Here is a 19649-nt window from a genome sequence, read left to right on the forward strand (position 1 = left end):
GTTTCAGCCAAAAGCGGTACCGGAGCAGCGCCTATTAGAGTTGTCCTCACGGTCACGGCCGGTTCCTCTTCCAGGTTCCATTCATTAGATTTTTTTCATTCACGAAAGTAGTGAGGCCTGGTTGAAAGCCATGGAGAGCGCTCTCCCTGCCGCCGGTTTCCTGTATTGGGTGGGCGCGGGCACCGTGGCCTACCTGGCCCTGCGCATCTCGTGCTCGCTCTTCATGGCTCTTCGGGTCTGGGGTTTGGATCACGAGCCTGGGGTCGGACCAGGGCTCGGTGAATGGGCAGGTGAGTCGGATCCAGCGCCGTCCGTCTTTTCGCTCCCGCAGCGGGTCGCGCGGCTTGCGGCCCGGCTTGGCCTGCGCTGACCACTTCCGGGCCCAGCGCATGGCCTTCCCTTTCCCTGTTCCCCTCTCCTTCGTGAGGCTCCTGCGTACCCGCCTAGCCCCTTAGCCATCTCTGGCTTGCCTAGACTCGTAGTTTCTAAATGCTAAATACTTTGCTGGCCCAACTCAAGCGAATCTAAAGAAGAAATCTGGCCTGAACTCTCTGGGGCTTGTATCCTTTAAGCCATTCCGGGCTCATGGCTTGAAGTCAGTTCTGCTGCCTTCTCAGTCACACTCTACTCACCTTTGTTCACCCCTTCTGAGCGTTTTAAAAATATTTTCGTTGGATTTGAATACTGGCCCAGTGTTAAAGATGAAAAGCATTCCGTTCGCTTTTTTGGGGTGAGGCTGAAGGAAGAGGACATAGAATTTCCGAAGTCTTCCTGCTTTGTGGAAACTTACCTCTCCAGTTACTTGGATTCGGCCAATTTCATGTAATTTACAAAACCTTTAGAAGAAAATATTCGCTAAACTGCTGGAGTCCTCATGAACTATTGCTTCTGCAAAACAGTAACTCTTCATGTAAAAATCAGAAATACTTTTTGTAGAAGGACATTTGTAGGAAAAAGTATCGCCACAAAGAGCGAGCTAAACAAATGGCTCTTGTTCCATCCAGTCGGAGGATTTTAAAAATGGAAGAGAAAGGTCAGATTGGAGAAGTTGAGAAAATTACCTGCAGGGAAGTTTTGCGCTTGGTTTTATTTTTCTGCTTTATTGTTGCTTTTGTTTTCCCTTTATTTTTCGCTTCTCTTACTTTTTTTTAATTTAATTTTATTTTAAGCCAAGTGATACGCTGTGGTCATTCTCTGATGTGATTATTCTGCTGTTTTATAATTTGAAGGCTCACTTAGAGCATTTTATTGAATTTTGGGGTGGTTTGGGGTTGTTTTCAGACTAGGCTCAAGTAAGGTACACAAATAATATTACTCCATATTCTTTATTCATTCAGAAACATTTTAATACCCTTTTGGGGCAGCAGTATAAAGAAAACTCTCAAGTAGGGAATGGATATATAAGAGCCCTGTCCACGATGTGAAGCAGCTCTTAACATAGTACTGATTTAAAAAAAACCTTTTAAAAAAATACTCTTTGAGAAAGCAAGTGTTCAACTTGATTATAATCAGGATTACAATTTCACAATTGGCTTGCCCAAGTTCTTGGTTGTGAGGGTTGGAAAACTTGTTGGACTTTTGAAATAGTTACACAAGACTCCATGTCTTGGGAAATCATATATCAAGATGAAGTTTTGTAATTTGTAAGCAAAGACGGATGTTAGTAGCTTTTAAAAATATATCTAAAATTGACCATAGTGGCTAATAACTAAAATGGTCCAAGTCATCTCTATGAGTCCATAGTAAAAGTCAAGTATGTGACATTGTCATTTTGTAAGTAATACTTGTATTGAAAAGATTTGATGCCAGAAGAAAGATTTTTGATTAATTAAGGGAAATGTTTAAAAAATGAAGAGATGAAATTTGAACTAGAACACTGGGATATAGCAGAGAGGATCATAGTGTCATAAAATGAAATATTGTTGAGTTCAGTTTACCCTGGATTGTTGGAAAAATTCTCTTTTTTAAGTACTTAAGCATAAGAAATGATCAAGTTATTTGTAACATTACCCTACATGCTTGTATGTGGTAGCCTGGATCTTAAAATACTTCCGTTATCCCTCCAAATTCAGGGAATCTTTGAAAAACAAAGAACATTAAGAGTAGCTCATCTTAAACAGGTTCTTTGTGTCAGCTGGACAGGTGAACTGAAATACTTTGAAAAACAAACCAGCAGAGATGATACTTGAATAAATAGGATTAAATTGTGATTAAAAATAAGTGGCTAATTTGTTCGACCAAAGTTAAGAGTCCAGAATTAATTTTGTCAATAAACAGTACTAATAAGTTTTCTCTCCTATAGAATTGCTTACTTAATCATGTGCAAACTTTGAATAAAAGCAAGTAGCAGGCAGTACGTATTAGGGAGGCATTGCCTACTTTCTAGTACGTACCGTTGATTTGACATCTTCCTCTCCATATCAATTAAATATTTTAAGTATTACATAGTCATTTGTGTTGAGTTAATAGTGTATTTTGTATTCTTGTTATTCTTAAATCTCTTCATGTGACTATGTTTCGTTTTTCTTCCTCAGATTTCAGAATCTGAGAGGCAGGGACTGTGGGTCCACATTTTTTTGTCTTTTCCCACAATGACTGGCCCATTGATCAGATAAAACCTCTTCTAAACTTAAAAACCAAAGCTTGGAAAAACCCTGAAATACAGGCATGCTTTGCAATCAATAAAAATATTCCAGACCACAGATTCCTTAGTCTAGTTAGGTTTTTACGACCATCCATTGCTTGCCCCATACTCTAGTTTATCTCCATCTCCTAATCAAGAGCGAGATCATCTCTTCCCAAGTACGCTCCAATAACATTCCCACTCAGTGAATTACAGTGGTTTCACCAGGTCCCTGGCAGATGGGTTTAGCCAATTTAGTAGGGAAGACTGTTTGGCCTGTCATTGTTATGCGATACTTCCTGTATTTCTTAGGAGAACAAAGAGATCCTGTGAAAGTGGAGCTTCAGTTGTTTGAAGGTCACTGTGGCAAGTAATCAAAAGAAGATGCTAACAAAGGTGGTCAGTTTGTACTAAATAGAGAACAGTCATTGCTGTGGAGCAATCAAGAATGATTTAGTTTGAGCATAGATAAAATTTGCATTTATTTATCCTTGCGTAGATATTTGGCAATCATTGGAGTTTATCTAAAATGACTGATACTGAAATAAACTGGAGATGATAGATGCAAAGGCAAGTTAAGTATACTTCCAAAGCCAAGATATTTTATAGCTTTTAACTTGAGACAGCCCTCCGAGCTCTTATTTTTAATTTTTAATGGAGAGGATATCTCTCTAGGTAGGAAAGGGTAAAGGATCCACTAGTCAGTTAAAGAGTTAGATTTTAAAAATAGCTATATTGAGATATAATTGATATAGCACACAATTTACCCATTTAAAGTGTACAATTCAAGGTTTTTATATTTACAGGGCTGTGCAACCATCATTACAATCTAATTTTAGAACGTTTTCACCCTCCTTAAAACAAAGACTGCATCACTCCCCAAACCCAATCTTAACCCCAACTCCTTTAAGTCCTACTCAGCCACTCATCTACGTTCTATACGCGTATACCTATTATGGACATTTCGTATGAATGGAATCCTACAATACGAAGTTTTTTGTGACTGGCTTTAGCACAGTGTTTTCAAGGTTCATCCGTGTTGTGGCATGTTTCAGTGCTTCATTTCTTTTTATTGCTGAATAATATTCTGTGGAGTGAGTTTAGATTTTTCCAAGGGTCTTCACCTCTGCAGTTTGCCCTCTGCCCATCTACATTAGCAGATCTGTAAGATTTTGCAGCTTTGATGCTGCTGGAGCTCATTTGACCCTGTACTATTCCAAAGACTTTCAGGATTTTAAAAGGGCGTGGGCTGATGGGGTTCTCCTATAGAAAAGCTATTCATCAAAACTGGCAGTGCTTGGTAAGCTCCAAAAAAATCAAAGGACTCTCTGGATCAGATGTGTGTAATTTCTCTTTTTACACTGTATAACTACAAAGGATTGGTCTAGTTACCTCAGATGGTTGAAGGGTACCTGAGTAACCAGGGCCCATTGACAGTAGGTTCCTTTCTTTAACCAGATTTTGAGGTATCACGATTTAAGGAATTATGTATGAAATGTTAATTATTTAAATTGGCAAACCCAGAAGAATATTAATAACTACCATTTATTGAATGCTTGAAGTGTTCCAGCCACTAAACATAGATTTATCTTTTTAAAAGATTAAAAAAAAATTTTTTTTAAAATCTTTTTTAAAAAGCTTTTAAAAAAATTTTCTGTTCTTCTTATTTTCTGTGCAATACTAAGTTTCTTATGTAGAGGTCAAACCTGAGACAGTGGAGACTCAAACCTAGACTTGAATTCTAGCTGCTCTACTTACCAGCAGTGTAACACTGAGTAAGGTAGTAAACCTCTGAGCCTCTCTTTCCTCATCTACAAGATAAGGATAATACTGGCTCCTGTTTCATAGGATTGTTGTGAAGGGTAAATGAGAATACTTAATCTGTGTCAAACAGAGAGTACAGTGCCTGGCACATAAATGCTTGATAACTTATTACTATACATTATATATATTTATAAATGATAAATTATTAGTAATATTATTAGCCTTAGTAGCGTTATATACTAATAAGCTAATTGATGAGATAAGGCTTAGTAAGAAAAAGTTAATATCTAGGTGACTGCATCTTCAGAAAACATTACCATTGCTACTGCAACTGAGTATTGAGCTTCAACACTAATTTTTTGTTTGTTTTGGTTGGTTGAATTGAGAATAATTTCAGTTTCAGGAAAAAAATGGTTGAAAGAGTTAGATAATGAAATCTATCAGTTCAGGATACATGGGTAAGATCAATTCCAATGCCATTAAATGTCATTTATAGATAAGGATAAGATAAAAAAAATTTTTAATAGTGAGTCTTCGTTCTTTTGGGCCACAATACCAAAAACACTGTAGGCTAGGTGGCTTAAATAACTATTTCTCACAGCTCTGGAGGCTGGGAAGTCCAAAATCAAGGTGCTGGCAGATTCGATGTCTGGTGAGGGTCTGCTTCCTGGTTCAGAATTCTCACTGAGTCCTCACATGACAGAAGGCGCCTGGGAACTCTCTGTAGTCCCTTTTATAAGGGCACTCATCCCATGGTTCCACTTTCATGACCTAATCACCTCCTAAAGTCCCCACCTCTTAATACTATTACACTGGGAGTTAAGATTTCAACATATAAAATTTGTCTATAGCACATAAATCCAGTCTGTAGCACAGTGGATTCTTTATTTCATTTCTCTTTTAATCTTTAGTGAAAATAAGAATATTATAGTAATTTGCATCCATGTCTTCTGGGGTAGATTAATTTAAGACTGGGAGGCAGGGTATGCAGTCTTTGCTGTGCTTGGTAGAGTGTGATATAACACTAACTCATTTGTCCATCTTCCACCAAAAATACTATTGAGTGCTGATCACGGACTTTATTTTATTTTTTAAAGTTTAGAGCGTATTTTTTTATTGGGGTAGGGGAACAGGACTTTATTGGGGAACAGTGTGTACTTCCAGGATTTTTTTCCAAGTCAAGTTGTCCTTTCAATCTTAGTTGTGGAGGTCTCAGCTCCAGGTCCAGTTGCCATGGTTAGTTGCAGGGGGCGCAACCCACCATCCCTTGTGGGAGTCGAGTCCAACCGGCAATGTTGTGGTTGAGAGCCCACTGACCCAAGTGGGAATCGAACTGGCAGCCTTCGGCATTAGGAGCATGGAGCTCCAACCGCCTGAGCCACTGTGCCGGCCCCTGATCACAGACTTTAAAATAGACCAATGGGTTGGGCAACAGTAATCAAATAAATGAACTATGCTGTATTAATGGTGGAAAGAAGATGTGCTTGGTTCTATGAGAACTTGTAAGTGAAGGTCAGAGAGAGCTGCCCTGGGGAAGCAATGCCTGAGCGGAGATATGACAGGAAGTGAAGAGGAGGAGAAAGAGCAGAGGGAACCGCAGGTGCGAGGCTCCCAAGGCAGGATAGGTCAGGGCCCTCATAGAATAAGGCCTAGTGACGAGAGCCAAAAAAGGGTGGGCATGATGTAAGATGGGGGTGGAGTGGGAACAAGGGACCAGCAAGCAGGGCTGTTTAATGTATCCTGTTTAAGAACATGGGAAACAATTGACATTTTAAGCAGAAGGGAAATGTCGAATTGCAACTTTAAACAATTCCTTGTTTCTGTGGTCTTTCCTGAAGTCCTTGCATTGCCACAGAGATATATCAGTGCAAGTTATTAAGACAATCTCAGTTAAAATTGCCCCCCTCCGTTTTTTTTTTAAAGTGCATTCATACTTTGTTATAAGGGAGGGCACTTTTGGGCATTTCCTAGTTATCATCTTTCAGAGACCATTTCTCCCTGAGGGAAAAATCTAATCACTATGGCGTGGGAAGTCCTACTCTTACCAGAGACTGGGTGATAGGATGTGGTTGAATGGACCCTGACACTGGGTAATTGCTTTCTCAAGGTCACTCTGTGAAACTCTGGTGTGATGGTTGTGAAGCCTGCCACAAATCTGTATCAAGGAATGCTTTGTTTTACTTTTTCATTTTGTCTAGTGAAACAATGCATTTGCCCTCTAACTGCCAATCCCAGGGAGATGATCCAGTTTCTGAAGTTACCTTTATCACCTTTAAATGAAGTTATTTCTATTTAAATGATCTAGTCATCTGGGGAAGGGAGGGAAACCTAGAAAACTTAAGATTTTGAACAGTCACTGCCTCTCAAGAGTATTATATTGGGAAATGATAGAACTAGATTGGCTTTGGAGTCAGTGCAGCATGGGTGAACTTTGCCGCTTGTTAAGCTGTTTGACCTTGGGCAAAGATCCTTAGCCTCTGAGCATAATTGCCTGAAATATGAAATAGAACTGATTCTTTTCAGAATTATTATGACAAAGAAATGAGATGTAAATGAGCTTCTAGTGTAGTCCTCTGAGTGTTTTTATGGATACCAAGTAACATATATTTAAGAATATCTTTATTGGTACCAATTACTCTTATTTGGTGAAAAGGATTGTTGAAACCAAGAAATAATGTAGTTTACTCGGCAGACATACTATTGGAAATCTGAAGTTGTGAGCAGATCAACTGGCTGGTAATGAAGTGCTGCTGCTGCAGGAGAATTCTTTGCTTTGTGAAAAGATACGCTAAGTGGTTCCGTGAAATAAATGTTCTCCTTGGTGAACCTAAGATACGATGGACTTAGAAAAAGTTGGTTATGTGCAGCTTTTCAGTTATGTGTGTAAAAACCTTAGAGTTACCTTTGACCCCTCTTCTCTCTCTCCGTAGATAGTCTATTAGGAAATGCCATTGTTGCTAACTTGAAAATATCCAGAGTCCAATCCCTTCTACCATTCTGCTGGAAGGCAGTGAAATTTCTTGCCTCGATATAACTGCTTCCTGTCTGTCTTTGATTCCACTATGGCTTCCCTACAATCGATTCTCACACAGCAGCCAGAGGGATTCTTGAGAAGTTCATGTCAGATCAAGTGATCGTCTGCCTGGATCTCTCCAAGGCTTCTCATCCTGTTCAAGTTAACGTCTGTAATTCTTCATGTGGTTGACAAGGCTTTCAGCCACATGCCTTCTGCCCTCTTTTACCTCTGCCCTCATCTCTGCCCACTTTTCCTCTCCCTTCTAGGCACACTCGTTTCTTGAACATGCTTCTGTTAACTTAACTTCCTCGAATGCATGGCATTGCTGCCTTGGGGCCTTTGGTTCTTTCCTCTTCCTGAATGCTCTTCCCCCTCATATCCACAGGGCTAACTCTTCTTACTTCCTTCAAGTCTTTGCTCAAATACAGCCTTCTCTATGAAAGCTTCCCTGCTACCTTGAAACTCAATCCTTCCTTCCCCACCTACTTCTGATCCTCGTTACCCTGCTCTGCTTGTCCTTTTTGTCATAGCAGTTGTCACCATCTCCTATACTGTACACTTGGCTCATTTATTTGTGTTTCTTGTTTGTCTACCCCTATTAGAATGGAAGCCCTATAAAGGCAAAGATCTGTCTTTTTTGTTGACTTATGTATCTGAAGCACCTAGAACAGTGTCTGCACATAGTGTTAATATATATTTGTTAAATGAATGAAAATATCTATTAAGTAAAGTATTGCAGTGTTTTCTGAGATTAAGGGATAATGTATTGGGGGGATTATCTTCTCTTTCTATATTCTCTTAAGGTATTAGTTACAAATCTAGGAAATATTAGGGATAAATCTAGAAAACATTAGTCTTCTCACCTCAAAAAGTGAAATTATTTCGTCTAAAAACAAAATACAGATTAAAATCTCAGGAAGAAATTCTCATAGTATAGACTCTGGAACCAGACTGCCTGCTTTGAATCCCAGGTCTGTCAGTTACAAGCTATATTACCTTAACTTCTGTGTGCCTCAGTTTCCTCATCTGTCAAATTTGGATAATAATAGGTTTGAAATAAATTTAAATGAGTTAATGGGTGTGAGATGCCAGATATTGTCCTAAGTATCTGGCATTTAAATAGTACATGCTATATAAATGCTATCTGGTATCGTTATTATATTTGCTATCATTTTTATTTGTGAGGTAATTCTTATTTCTATCTATCTATACACATCTTCTCTCTCGCAGACTTTTTTCTCAAATTTCTAATAACTTACTGCATATTCCTTTCTGGATGGTTATCAAAGATCTCAATCCTAGCTAACATGTCTAAAATTCATCTCTTCTACTCTCCCCAACATGTTTCGGACTTCCTTATTTTTGCTAATTTTAGAGTCACCCAGCCTCTAAATCAGGATGGCAAATTCAGATGTCTCTCGCAGATAAAGTAAACGAGTGAAGTGGACTGTGTGTAATGCGTGTCCATACGTTATCTGGTGATCAGTTGTGGTTGACATAGTGTGGTGACTACTTAGACAGTTGTCGCCCTTCAGTCACATGGGCCCTGTTCTCTCGAATTTTACCTAAAAAGCCCCAAATGTAGATTTTCTTGTGTAAAGTTTCTTAATTTTTTTAAGGTTGATGCACATTTCTCAATTTTATTCTCTGGGCCAAATAAATTATGCCAGTGGGCCAAAGGCAGCAAGTGGCCAGTTTGCTCCGTTGTCTCTTGAGTCCTAGATCTTGCTTTTCTCTCCATATCTAGACAGGAAATTGCCGTATCTCACTGAAGCTAGCGTCACAGTCTTTCTTCCATCAGTGCCTCTCTCTAAATTCCCCTGATAATTTGGCCTCCCTACCAAAAGTTACACTCTGGTGCAAGTTACATCTTCTGAAAAATCTCCAATTAAACTATCCCTTATATCTTACACAAAAAACTTCAGTTTCCCAATGTGTATGCAAAACAGACATCAAACTGGTCCTTTGGATCATGTTCTTATGTTTTTTTTTGGTCTCCTTTCCGAATGTGGCGCTTTATGTATCCTCCCTTGGACATACACCTGTGTGACTTACTGGGTCCTAGATCTGCCTGTACTTTCCCGTTTCTTTCCAGTTCTGCGTGTTTTTGCCTATGAAGAAACATTTAGTAGTTTCAATGGTTGTTGAATGTTGATTTCAACTGCTTGGAGTTCTCTTCTATTGCACACTCTTCCTCACTGTTTCATTTTGTTAAGTTCTACTCACTTTTCCAAGTCCAGCTTATGAATTTTTCCTTGCAACTTCCGGATGGAAGCAATCATGTACTTATGGAACTCTGATAGTGCTTGTTTTGTTCTTTCTTGTTGGCTTTTTCACACTTTATCCATTAGTCATTGCTGTGTGTGTGTGTGTGTGTGTGTGTGTGTGTGTGTGCGCGCGCGCGCGCGCGCATGTGCGCCCATACATGTGTGTAAGCATGCATGTGTATGCATGTATTACCTTGTTCTAAACTATAAGCCCTTTGAGAGTACACAATAAATAATACATGTGTATAGTGAATGAATATTTTTTTCCTTCAGGTTCTGGTATATTTTAGTTGGGAGTGGGGTGTTTTGGTTTTGTGTTGCAAAATAATTTGTACACCTTTTTCCTCTTTGTTTTAATAAAAAACTTCAAGTGACATACCTAAAAGGTTAGATTGAAGTTAAACCAAGGCTGGTTAGATAAAGACTGGTTACAAAATTATTATAGCAGGGTTGGGATAACAGTTCTGAAAGTGTGAAATGCAGTGAGATAAAAAAGATGTCCTTGAGTAGCATTGGTAATGACCTTTTTCATCCATGGTTTAGGAAATTGTTATAGGAAACTAACAACTCTGCCACATTTAATAAACATTTCAAGATTAATTGAATTTTTGTTATTTATTATTCATTCCAAATCTTTATAAAAGTGTTGCAAATAGACTTTTTTGTAGTAAGAAAGACTTTTCCAATTTGAAGTTTCAGCAAAACCTTGCTAATTGGTAAGGCCAAGATGTACTAGTGAAAAATTAATTTCTAGGCACTGTTGACCAAAATGTAGTTTTGTTATTTTGAAGGCCTGATAAAATGAACCCAAGCCTTCTAGAACCTTCAGACTTTTTGGATTGTTGGAGACATTAAACCGAATTCCCTGGAAAATCTTTTCGGTAGTAAAGGCATTGAAAGGTAAATGTAAGACATATCGGAATCACTTCATAAGTTATATAAATGTCTAACCATTATAATGTATGTCTGAAACAAATATAGTATTGAACGACAATGGTAATTAAAAACGTAAAAATAAGTACAGAAAGAAGAAAGGTAAATGCATACATATAATAAGTGCTAGAAAGTTGACCACAGAGCATTGAGTATATAGTTTTTTACTTCATGGAAAAAGGAACACTACAGTTGGTTGACACTCTTTACAAAAGTTTAGTCCGCCATTTTGTGAGAAACTTGAGAAAACTGAAAAATCATTGGGAGGCCGAAGAGAATAACGATAGAATAAGAAAACTGGAAGGGCTGTTGGTGACCTCTTCAGTCGAGCTATTGGGGAAATATGCTGGAAGAGGCAATGACTTGCTCGAGATCATGCATCTAGGTAGAGAATGGCTGGGCCAGACAGGTCACTGGCAAAGGGCAGAAAATGGGGCATGCATCTGTGGTAGACTGATTAAAAGCAGTGGTAGGAGTGTGAGCAGCAGGCGCTGACAGCAGAGTGGAAGCGATTTGTCGGAGATGAATTAAGGGAGGAAAACGGGAGGAGAAGCAGACGTGATCAGTGGTAACAATGAGGACGCTGGCAGAACTAGACTTCGTCACACATTCCGCAAGTGCTGTGGGGCCAAAACAACCCTCTTTGTCCAAGAGCCTGAACTCTCAAGGAAATGACATGTACCTGTGTAGCCCCCGAGGGTTCCATTATGCCATGCTCTTGGCACACTCTTATATGAACATTATGACTGGGGAACTTTTTCATTGTATGTCGTGCTGCAAGTTAAGTGGGTTGATCCAGTGTCTCTTACCTGTAGTCTCAGCCTTACCCCAAACTACAGATTCTGTTGATGACACTGAATTGCCAAGGAAATACTGTTTTGTTTTAGTATATGTTTCTCAAAGGGGCAGGAAAGGACAGTATCTTTTGGAAATTTAAATGCCAATTTTAAAGTTCCCTTAATATTCCTAGTGTGTAGAAAACTCATTCTCCAGATTGGTTTTACTGCAATGATTGGCATTAACTTTAATGCCACCAAGCAAACTTGCAGTAGAAATATTGCCAAGCTTGCTTTAATGATAGCTGAAACTCCAGTCTTGTCACATAAACAGCTAATAAAGTGAACAAGCTCCCCTAATCTTGCCTATTCAGCCTGATAATTTTTTCTGTGGAACAGGAAGCTGCTGCTTATCTGTGTGTTCCAATACCTGTCATTGCCTGTCACGTGTAAGGAGGTGATGATCTCTTTATAGATAAAGTGAAAAAACCCACAGTGGGTTAGACAATGATGTTTACACATTCTGAATTAGAGGAGGTTGAATTAATGAAATTTTACTGTAACGACGACATCTTAAGTGCTTTTGCAAATATTCTCAAATGATTTCCACAACAACCTCGTCAAGCAGGTTAGGGTTGGTTTTCTCCTTTCCACATAATATACTAGTACCCGAGGGAGATGCCTGATGTAAGAGTTACACAGCTAGTAAATGGCAGAAGAAATCGAATCTAGTAGGTTTTCTGACTCCAGGCTCCATGTACTTTCTAGTTTCCTGCCCAAGTTCCCGATAACGATGAATTTGGAATACCTGTACAAGAGCTGATAAATTGGAAAGTTCCTCAAATGTTGTCTGAAAGTGAAAGGTCTGCTTATGCCACGGCAGTATCCAAACTCTCGTGGATCATAAGAATCAACTGAAAGTGTTTGTTAAAAATGTAAGTCTAGGGCTTCGCTACAGACCTACCAAATCAGAATCTCTAAGAGAAGATTCTACATGGGAAAATGTATTTTTAATAAGTAAGATAATTCTTAAGATCTCGCATTTCAGGAAACACTGGACTGTGGTCAAGCTAGCCCTAGAAGAAGACAGTGGACTGTACCTATCCAGCCTTTTTAGCTGGATGTCTTTCTCGGTACCAGGGCTTGGTTTCTAATAGTGCTAAAACTTCCAATGATTTCTGTGTTAAATGTTTACTCATAATACGACAGTTACGTAGAGATTGTATTTTAGCTAGTTCTGTGTTTGTGCATTTGAAATCGACTAGGCAAAAGAAAAGAAAACTTTGAACGTGAGTATGTTGCTGTGTAATGAGAACCACAGCATTTCCCAGTCTTTACTAATTGGAGATTGGGGGTGAGAGAAGGGGAGTGAGTAAAAATGGATTTTGGTAGATGCAAATAATAGAAAATTTCGTTTGCTTTTGGTTTAAGTAGGACCATAGGAGGATAACTGGAGACTTAATTTTTATTACATTTAGAGAAAAGAAAGTTTTAAGTCTGCTTTTTTTTATAAGTGGCTTTAAAAATTTTTTATCTTTATTGTGAAATTAAGGTGGTACTTATTGTTAAGAGCCAGTAGACTAAAGAGGATATTCTATTTAGTCTTCTTCTTTAAAAAAAATTTTTTTTAAATTGCTCCAAATGATGAGCAAGAAGGAAAATGGGCTTAAGTTTCACCAGGAGAAATTTAGATTTTAGTTGGCTCTCCCGATGATCTTTGTAGTGATTAAACAGTGGAATTCAGTCATTGATTCATTCAGCAGCTATTCATGATGTGCTATGTGCCAGATACAATATGGAACATGGGATCATAATGGTAAGCAAGAAAGCCATGGTCTCTGCCTCCATTAGTTTAGCAGAGGACACAGGTCATGACATAAGCAGCTCCAAAAAGTGTAATAGGAGCCAGCTACGGGGGCCCTAACCTCATTCAAGGGCTTAGAGAAGGTTTTCTGAAAGACGTAACATTTAACCCAAGGTGTGGAAGAAAAGAAGTAGAGGAAAGATGATGATGATGTTAATGCCAGTAAGACATACTGTTTATTAAAAAGGTTACCATGTCCCAGTTACTTTTCTAACTACCTGAATTATTTACTCTTCACATAATCCAATAAGATAGGTCCTGTTAATATCCCATTTTGCTGAAAGAAAGCTAAGAGCAGTTTGCCCAAAGTCACATAGCTAGTAAGTGGAGCAGCACCTGGGATTTGAACTCCTGTTAACCACCACGCAAACTGTGCTGATGAATTAGAGATGGGCAGCGAGGGGGGTTGGAGGACGGGAATATTTCCAACAGAGGGAGCTCTTTGGGTGAAGACCTTGAGGCAAGCGAGAACATTCAGGAACTTTGAGCTGAGAGTCCTTGGGAGGAGAGAGTTATGAAATAAGAGTGGGTAGAGAAATAAGCAGGAGGCCAGTCATAAACAACCTTGAGACTATGGCGAGAGGTTTGTTTATCCTAAGGGCACTGGGAAGTCACTGAAAGATTTGAAGCAGCAGATGTCGTGATCAAGTTTATATTTTGGACAGTTTACTCTGGCAGTTTGGAGAATGGATGAGGAAGGAAGCAACCCAGAAGATAGGGAGACCAGCAGGAGATTGGTGGTGGTGGTGGTAAGCCAGGCATTTGATGATGGGGGGCATGGACTGAGGGAGGGAGTCAGACGAGAGGGAGGGAGCTGGAAATCCTGGGCCTCATCATGAGTAGGTTGTGGGGCTGAAGGAGACACAGAGTCAGGGGAAAGTTTGGGCAGGTCCTGGCACTAGTCATGACATTGGAAACACTGAGAGAAGGAGCAAGCTTTGGGAGGAAAATAAGGAGTTTGATTTCTCACGGGTTCTGTGTGAATGTCTGGCCAGCTTACTGTAGATTGGCACCGGGCTGTGCCTCTGTTCTGAGTTCCTTCGGTTCAGCAGTCATGTGTAGTTGTCATAAATTATGTGTTATATTTTATGGTCTTAGAAAAGTTTGAAGCCTCAGCATGTAATATTTTAGGAAAGGAAGAACATTATTTTTGAACGGTTTGAGTGTATCCTATGTAGCACTTTGTGCCTTAGTTTGGTAAACAGTTGTGATTTCCTTCTTAGACAGAAAAGCAGGGAAGTTCAGTGGAAAGTGCACTGCACTATTAGACCTGCGTTCATGTTCCACCTTCCTACCTTTGACATTTTGTAGCTGTAGAACCTTTGGTCAGCCATTCTGTTCATTTGATCTATCAAGTATGTCTAAAAATACCCACTTTGTCTATCTTCAGAGATGTTAAGAGTCTCTGAATGGTCTTTGGAAGCACTGTAGAAAGTACAAAGCATTACAGAAACAAGACATTGGGCCTTTCCCCCCTTCCGTTTTCAGCTAGAATCCTAAAATAGAATTGCCCTATGAGTTGATCAAATCATTTGTGTGAGGTTCAGATTGCTTCAGAGATTTATTTTGGGATCTGTTGCAGCTTTGTCGTGATCAACATTTAAGTCTCTTTTGATGTGATTATTTAATATATGTCAATTTTGGAATGTACTGAAAACATTTTTTTTTTTACAACTTTGTTAACGTAAGCTGGATTTCTGAATTAAGAGTTAAACTAATTTAACCACTAATTGTGTTAGTTTTAAAGAAATACTTTAAGCTTCAACTTCATTTTTAACATATACAAACACTACGGTTAGGTATACTGGATTAAGGATACAGCTAAATTATTGGTAGTGAAGTGTCATTTCAACTGTGATACAATTGGAAGACTTTCAAGCTTGACATAACTGTTTAAAGTCCCATTGTTGTATTATAAGCATTGTTATAAGAGATGATGATAAGTTCCCATTGTTTTTCACTCACTGCCTCACGGTTCTTATCTCAGGTTTCAAGACATTTAGAGTTCTTTTTCTTTAGTTAAAGATTGTGTATTGTTCTCATCTTTAAGCTTGATGCTTGTGAATTATGACATTGATCACATAACAGTACCTTTTAGATCTCTAGAGCAAAAGTATTGTCTTTGAAAGGAGGAAATATTTTCCAGAAGTACTTTGAATCAAATTTTTAAAAATATAACAAAGATTAGAACTATATATAAACATCCAAGTCTAATAATATTTGCTTCTAAATATGAATTACCTTTTTTTTTTTTTGCAATTTGTTAATATTAGTACAAATAGAAACATTTTTTTTTTCTCCTTTTGCATTCCTATCTTTGGCTTCTCCCAGAAGCAGATGTTGAGAGACAAGGATGCAAGTGCAGTCAGTTTATTTGGAAGATGATTCCAAGAAACATCAATAGGGAGGGAGACGGGGAAGGGAACTCAGCCCATAACGGGGGCAAAATCAAGCAGTGTGGTCCACGGGAGCCTAATCCCACTGCAGAACTCAGGAGCGGTGCTTGACGCAAGTTTCAGAGTTACTTCACCTGGCGCCAGGATGCTCAGGTATTTACACAGCGACAGCCATCACTCACTGGTTGAGGGCTGCTGTTGGGGAGGAGCATTAACTTGATAACACTTCTGCCCTCTGTGCGGTTGGGTGGTGCTGGTTTCAGCCACCAGAGAAAATCTTGGGTCAAGAGTTGCGTCTGATGGTACAGCCCGAGTGGATATGGACAGGGCACCACCAGCTGAGCTGTAATTCCCGTCGCAATATTTGCCCTTGGTTTCATTTTCTTTAGACAAAGCAACAAAATAAGACCAACGAGAGGGTAGAGAAGAGTTAATTTCTGGAAATAATCAAAGAAATACAGTAGATTTGAAGCATACATTGATGTATGTTGCAATTTTTAATTGTGGGTAGAGGTTTTGCTGTCTCTTAGGATGGTTGATAGATTGGCTTAATTCTAAGTATTTTAACATTTTTTAATACATACAGATGACTGACTAAATACTGAATGGACCTCATAGGTTAATGTTTGCATTAAAAGTATAAATTAATGTCTTCCTTTTCATAATTTAATTCTGCTCTACTGAATGGGAGATGATTTCCATAGTCAAGGTGTGGTTGGTTGCTTGTTGACAGAATGCCAGATTTGTATAGGTATTGGATAACCATATACTTCAGGGGAGCTTCGCTCTCCCCTCAGCCCCAGGGGGCACATCTTGAGTAGTTTAAGCTTAATCAGGAATGAGACTTTCCCCTAACTAGAGTTTGGTTTAGGACTGGACCTGTATCAGTTCTGACCAATGAGATGTGAGAGGAGAGCTGCTGGAGGGAGGGTTTCTGAGAAGGTTCTCATCACCCTTAAAAAGATGCAGAATGAAGGGCATTGTTGTGAGGATGCGATGCCTGCAGCCATCTTTGGGACCAAGGGAACAAACGAAGGAAAGAACCAGCACGCTGAGGATTGTAGAGCAGAAAGATGGAAGGCACCTGGGCCTTTGATGCTGTCACTGAGCCACTGAATTCACCCACTCTGGAGGTGCCTTACACTTCCTGTTATTTTGAGATAAAAAAAAATCCCATTTTTCTTAAAGCTATTTCTGTTACTTGCAGCTGAAAGCATTCCAACCTACACTCACTAGAAAGGAGGGGAATTTCTTGTTTTGAATAAAGTTTTATAATTGATTTAAAGTGCTATAGATTTGGGTCAACTGAATATATTGTTGTTCATTTGAATACTGACATGGATGAAAGGAGGCCACCTTTGGTATGGGAGATGACTGCAAGTCTCACTAAAGAAAGTCTCGTTCCTGATTATGCTGGTCATTGAGTTCTTGTCTGTATTAGGCAATTAAATAATTGTAGTGACCAGGTCTGGAGTTTACAGCGTCAAAGAGAATAGTTGTGTGAGAATTGTCTTATTGCCAATATTCTTTTAGAATTATTGCCAAATGATTCAGGACTATTGGGTTTTCAGTTAACTTGCAGTAAATTTCTTAGGATGATCTACTTTTAAGTTAGTCTAAACTGCTGTTTATTTTTAGGGAGTACCTGGTAATCTCTGGACCTTGACCCAATGTAGTTCAACTGAATTAGAAAGGGATTAGGACTGGATATGAAGAAATGAAGGTGGGGTGGGTATGTGTGTGTCTGTTACTGTCCTTTGTGCATATTTCTCTCTCCCATTCCAACACCAGTAAGAACTCAATTGTTCATTATCCTGGTGGTAGGTATAGTCTTAGCACTGCCATTCCTCCATATTAATGTATTATTAAATATAAAAATTGTGAAATCCATTTCAGATATTTCTGATTTGGGGAGATAATTAAGTATAGTTAGAGATTCAGTGTTATTTAAATTCCATTAATTTTAAAGTCCAAATGGTAGGGAAATGTGTCATCTGGGTCACTGGGAAGCTAGAGCAAAGATACATGGAGTTTAGGGACATAGATTCTTCTTTGTATCCCAGGTTGGGGATATAGCCTTACTGATGCTGAGTGTGTGAGCCTGGTGTGTGTGTATAAATACATTGTTTTAAAAAGAAGCTAGAGATTGTTTATCTTGAGTAGCAGTAATGTAAGACCCAAGTCTAAAAGGAATGTGGTGCAATAAGAAATTAAGCCTCTTAGGTCTGTCCAGACTGATTGGCCATGCACTATTATTGGGGTTTGGGGCTCACAGGAAGCTGTGATTTTTTTGTGTGGGAGTGTCCCTTCTAATAAGAGAGATTCAGTAACTCAGTCCAATTTTGCCCTGTGAATGTGTGTGTGTACCCAGTGTATGTGTTTTGTGTGCATTCTTTTTCTGCTTTTCTCTTTTGTAGATGAAACACTCGTTAGGTTTGGAAAGATGACTGTATTTAAGGAACAGGTAAGGTAAGGTGTTTTTGCTGATTAAAGAATTTGATTCTTTGATAAGGTGAAAGGCAAGGACAAAAAGACTAGGACAGCTCTTGTTACCAGTTTTACTTTTGAAGTTTTTATGCTTCATTTTCTTCTTTAGTCTTTTGTTGCATTTTTATTTCACTGCCATTTCTGCCCCTTATTTGGTATTTGTATCTCGTATCAGGCTTATGACATATGTCATGGATATATCCTCAAGGATAAAATGTAATATCAGGGAGATTGTATCATCTATTCTTGAGCTTGCGCTATAGTCCCATAATTTTTCTTTCATTTAATTGATTCAACAAATATTTGATCACCTTTGGTGAACCAGATACTTTATTATGTGCTGGGGGGATAGCAGTGAACAAAGTGGACAAAGTCTTGGCTCTCATTTTAATAGGGAAGGGTGGAAAATAAGCAAACAAATAAATATTTGGTAAGTCTGATAGTGAGATGTACTAAAGAGAAATGGAGCAAGGTAGATGATAAGGAATAACGGGAGCATGGAGAAGAAGTTTTATCCCTGCTGTTTTACATAGGGTGGTTAGTTTAGGCAAGATTTGTTTCCTCGTTAGGTGAAATTCGGACTCAGACAGGAGTGGAATTTCCTCTCTCCACTACAACCATGCTGGCCTCTTCGCGGTTCCTTGTTATCCGACAAATGGAATTACTTCTCTTAGGACTGCAGAGGGTGGGTCCGCTGCCACTGAATTATGTAGAAGACCCTAGCTGGGACTTTGGGGTTTCTTTGGTGAATCACTTTTAAAATAATATGAATAATTTATTTAAATACACATGATGTTTAGATGATCTTTTTAAAGACATAATCCCACCCAAGTTATTTTGCCCCATTTGCTACTTTAAAAAAATCAACTTGGAGCATCTACAACAAAAAAACTAAGTTATAATATTTTGTTAGTTCACCTAATAAAACACGATGTCCTGGGTAATATCCGTAGAGAAGGATTCCCTGTCACATTGCTTTCGACACAATAAAAGCTTAGAAAACTTACTGGTAAGTTGAAGCCCAATAATAGTTTTTTCTTCAAAAGGAAGTTTTAAAACAACAAGAGATTGTTATTTTTTAAGCACCCCTGAGAACTGTACATTTACTGACTATCTAGAAGCACCGTACCTGTTTCTCTTTACTAATGTATTCACTAAACATACTGAAAACATTTTGCATTACATCTTTAGGATCGCTTAGGTTTATAAAGAAAAGGCAGCTATGAATGAATTGCTGAATAGCACCCCATATTATTGGCTTATCTAAAATAATGCAAAAAATAGAAAATAAAAATAAATTTTTGCAGACCATATGATTCATGTCATTGCAAAAGAACTGAGTCATTCAGTACCACATTCTCGTGGAGATGCCTCGTTGGGACTGCAGGAGCGAGCGTGCATGCACATGATGAAGAGGAGAATTTCTGTTTGCATATACTCGTAGGTTATTCTGTACCCAAAGTGGATCATTTCCACCATTTTTCTTTGTAAAAAAAAAAAATCATTCTTTGTTTTCCACCTCG

General features: G+C 38.7%; 1 protein-coding gene across 1 annotated transcript in view; it reads left to right on the forward strand.

The window, feature by feature from the left end:
* HSD17B12 (hydroxysteroid 17-beta dehydrogenase 12) overlaps positions 1 to 19649 on the forward strand; it is a 137290-nt gene continuing 117641 nt past the window's right edge. The window contains exon 1 of the mRNA XM_019746448.3: positions 1 to 290. Within this exon, the coding sequence (XP_019602007.1) occupies positions 131 to 290 (160 nt within the window). The 5' untranslated portion in view covers positions 1 to 130. The remainder of the gene's footprint in view (positions 291 to 19649) is intronic.

Source organism: Rhinolophus sinicus, chromosome 14, assembly GCF_057876585.1.
Source record: "Rhinolophus sinicus isolate RSI-liver-muscle chromosome 14, RSI-T2T, whole genome shotgun sequence".
NCBI classification, from domain to species: domain Eukaryota; kingdom Metazoa; phylum Chordata; class Mammalia; order Chiroptera; family Rhinolophidae; genus Rhinolophus; species Rhinolophus sinicus.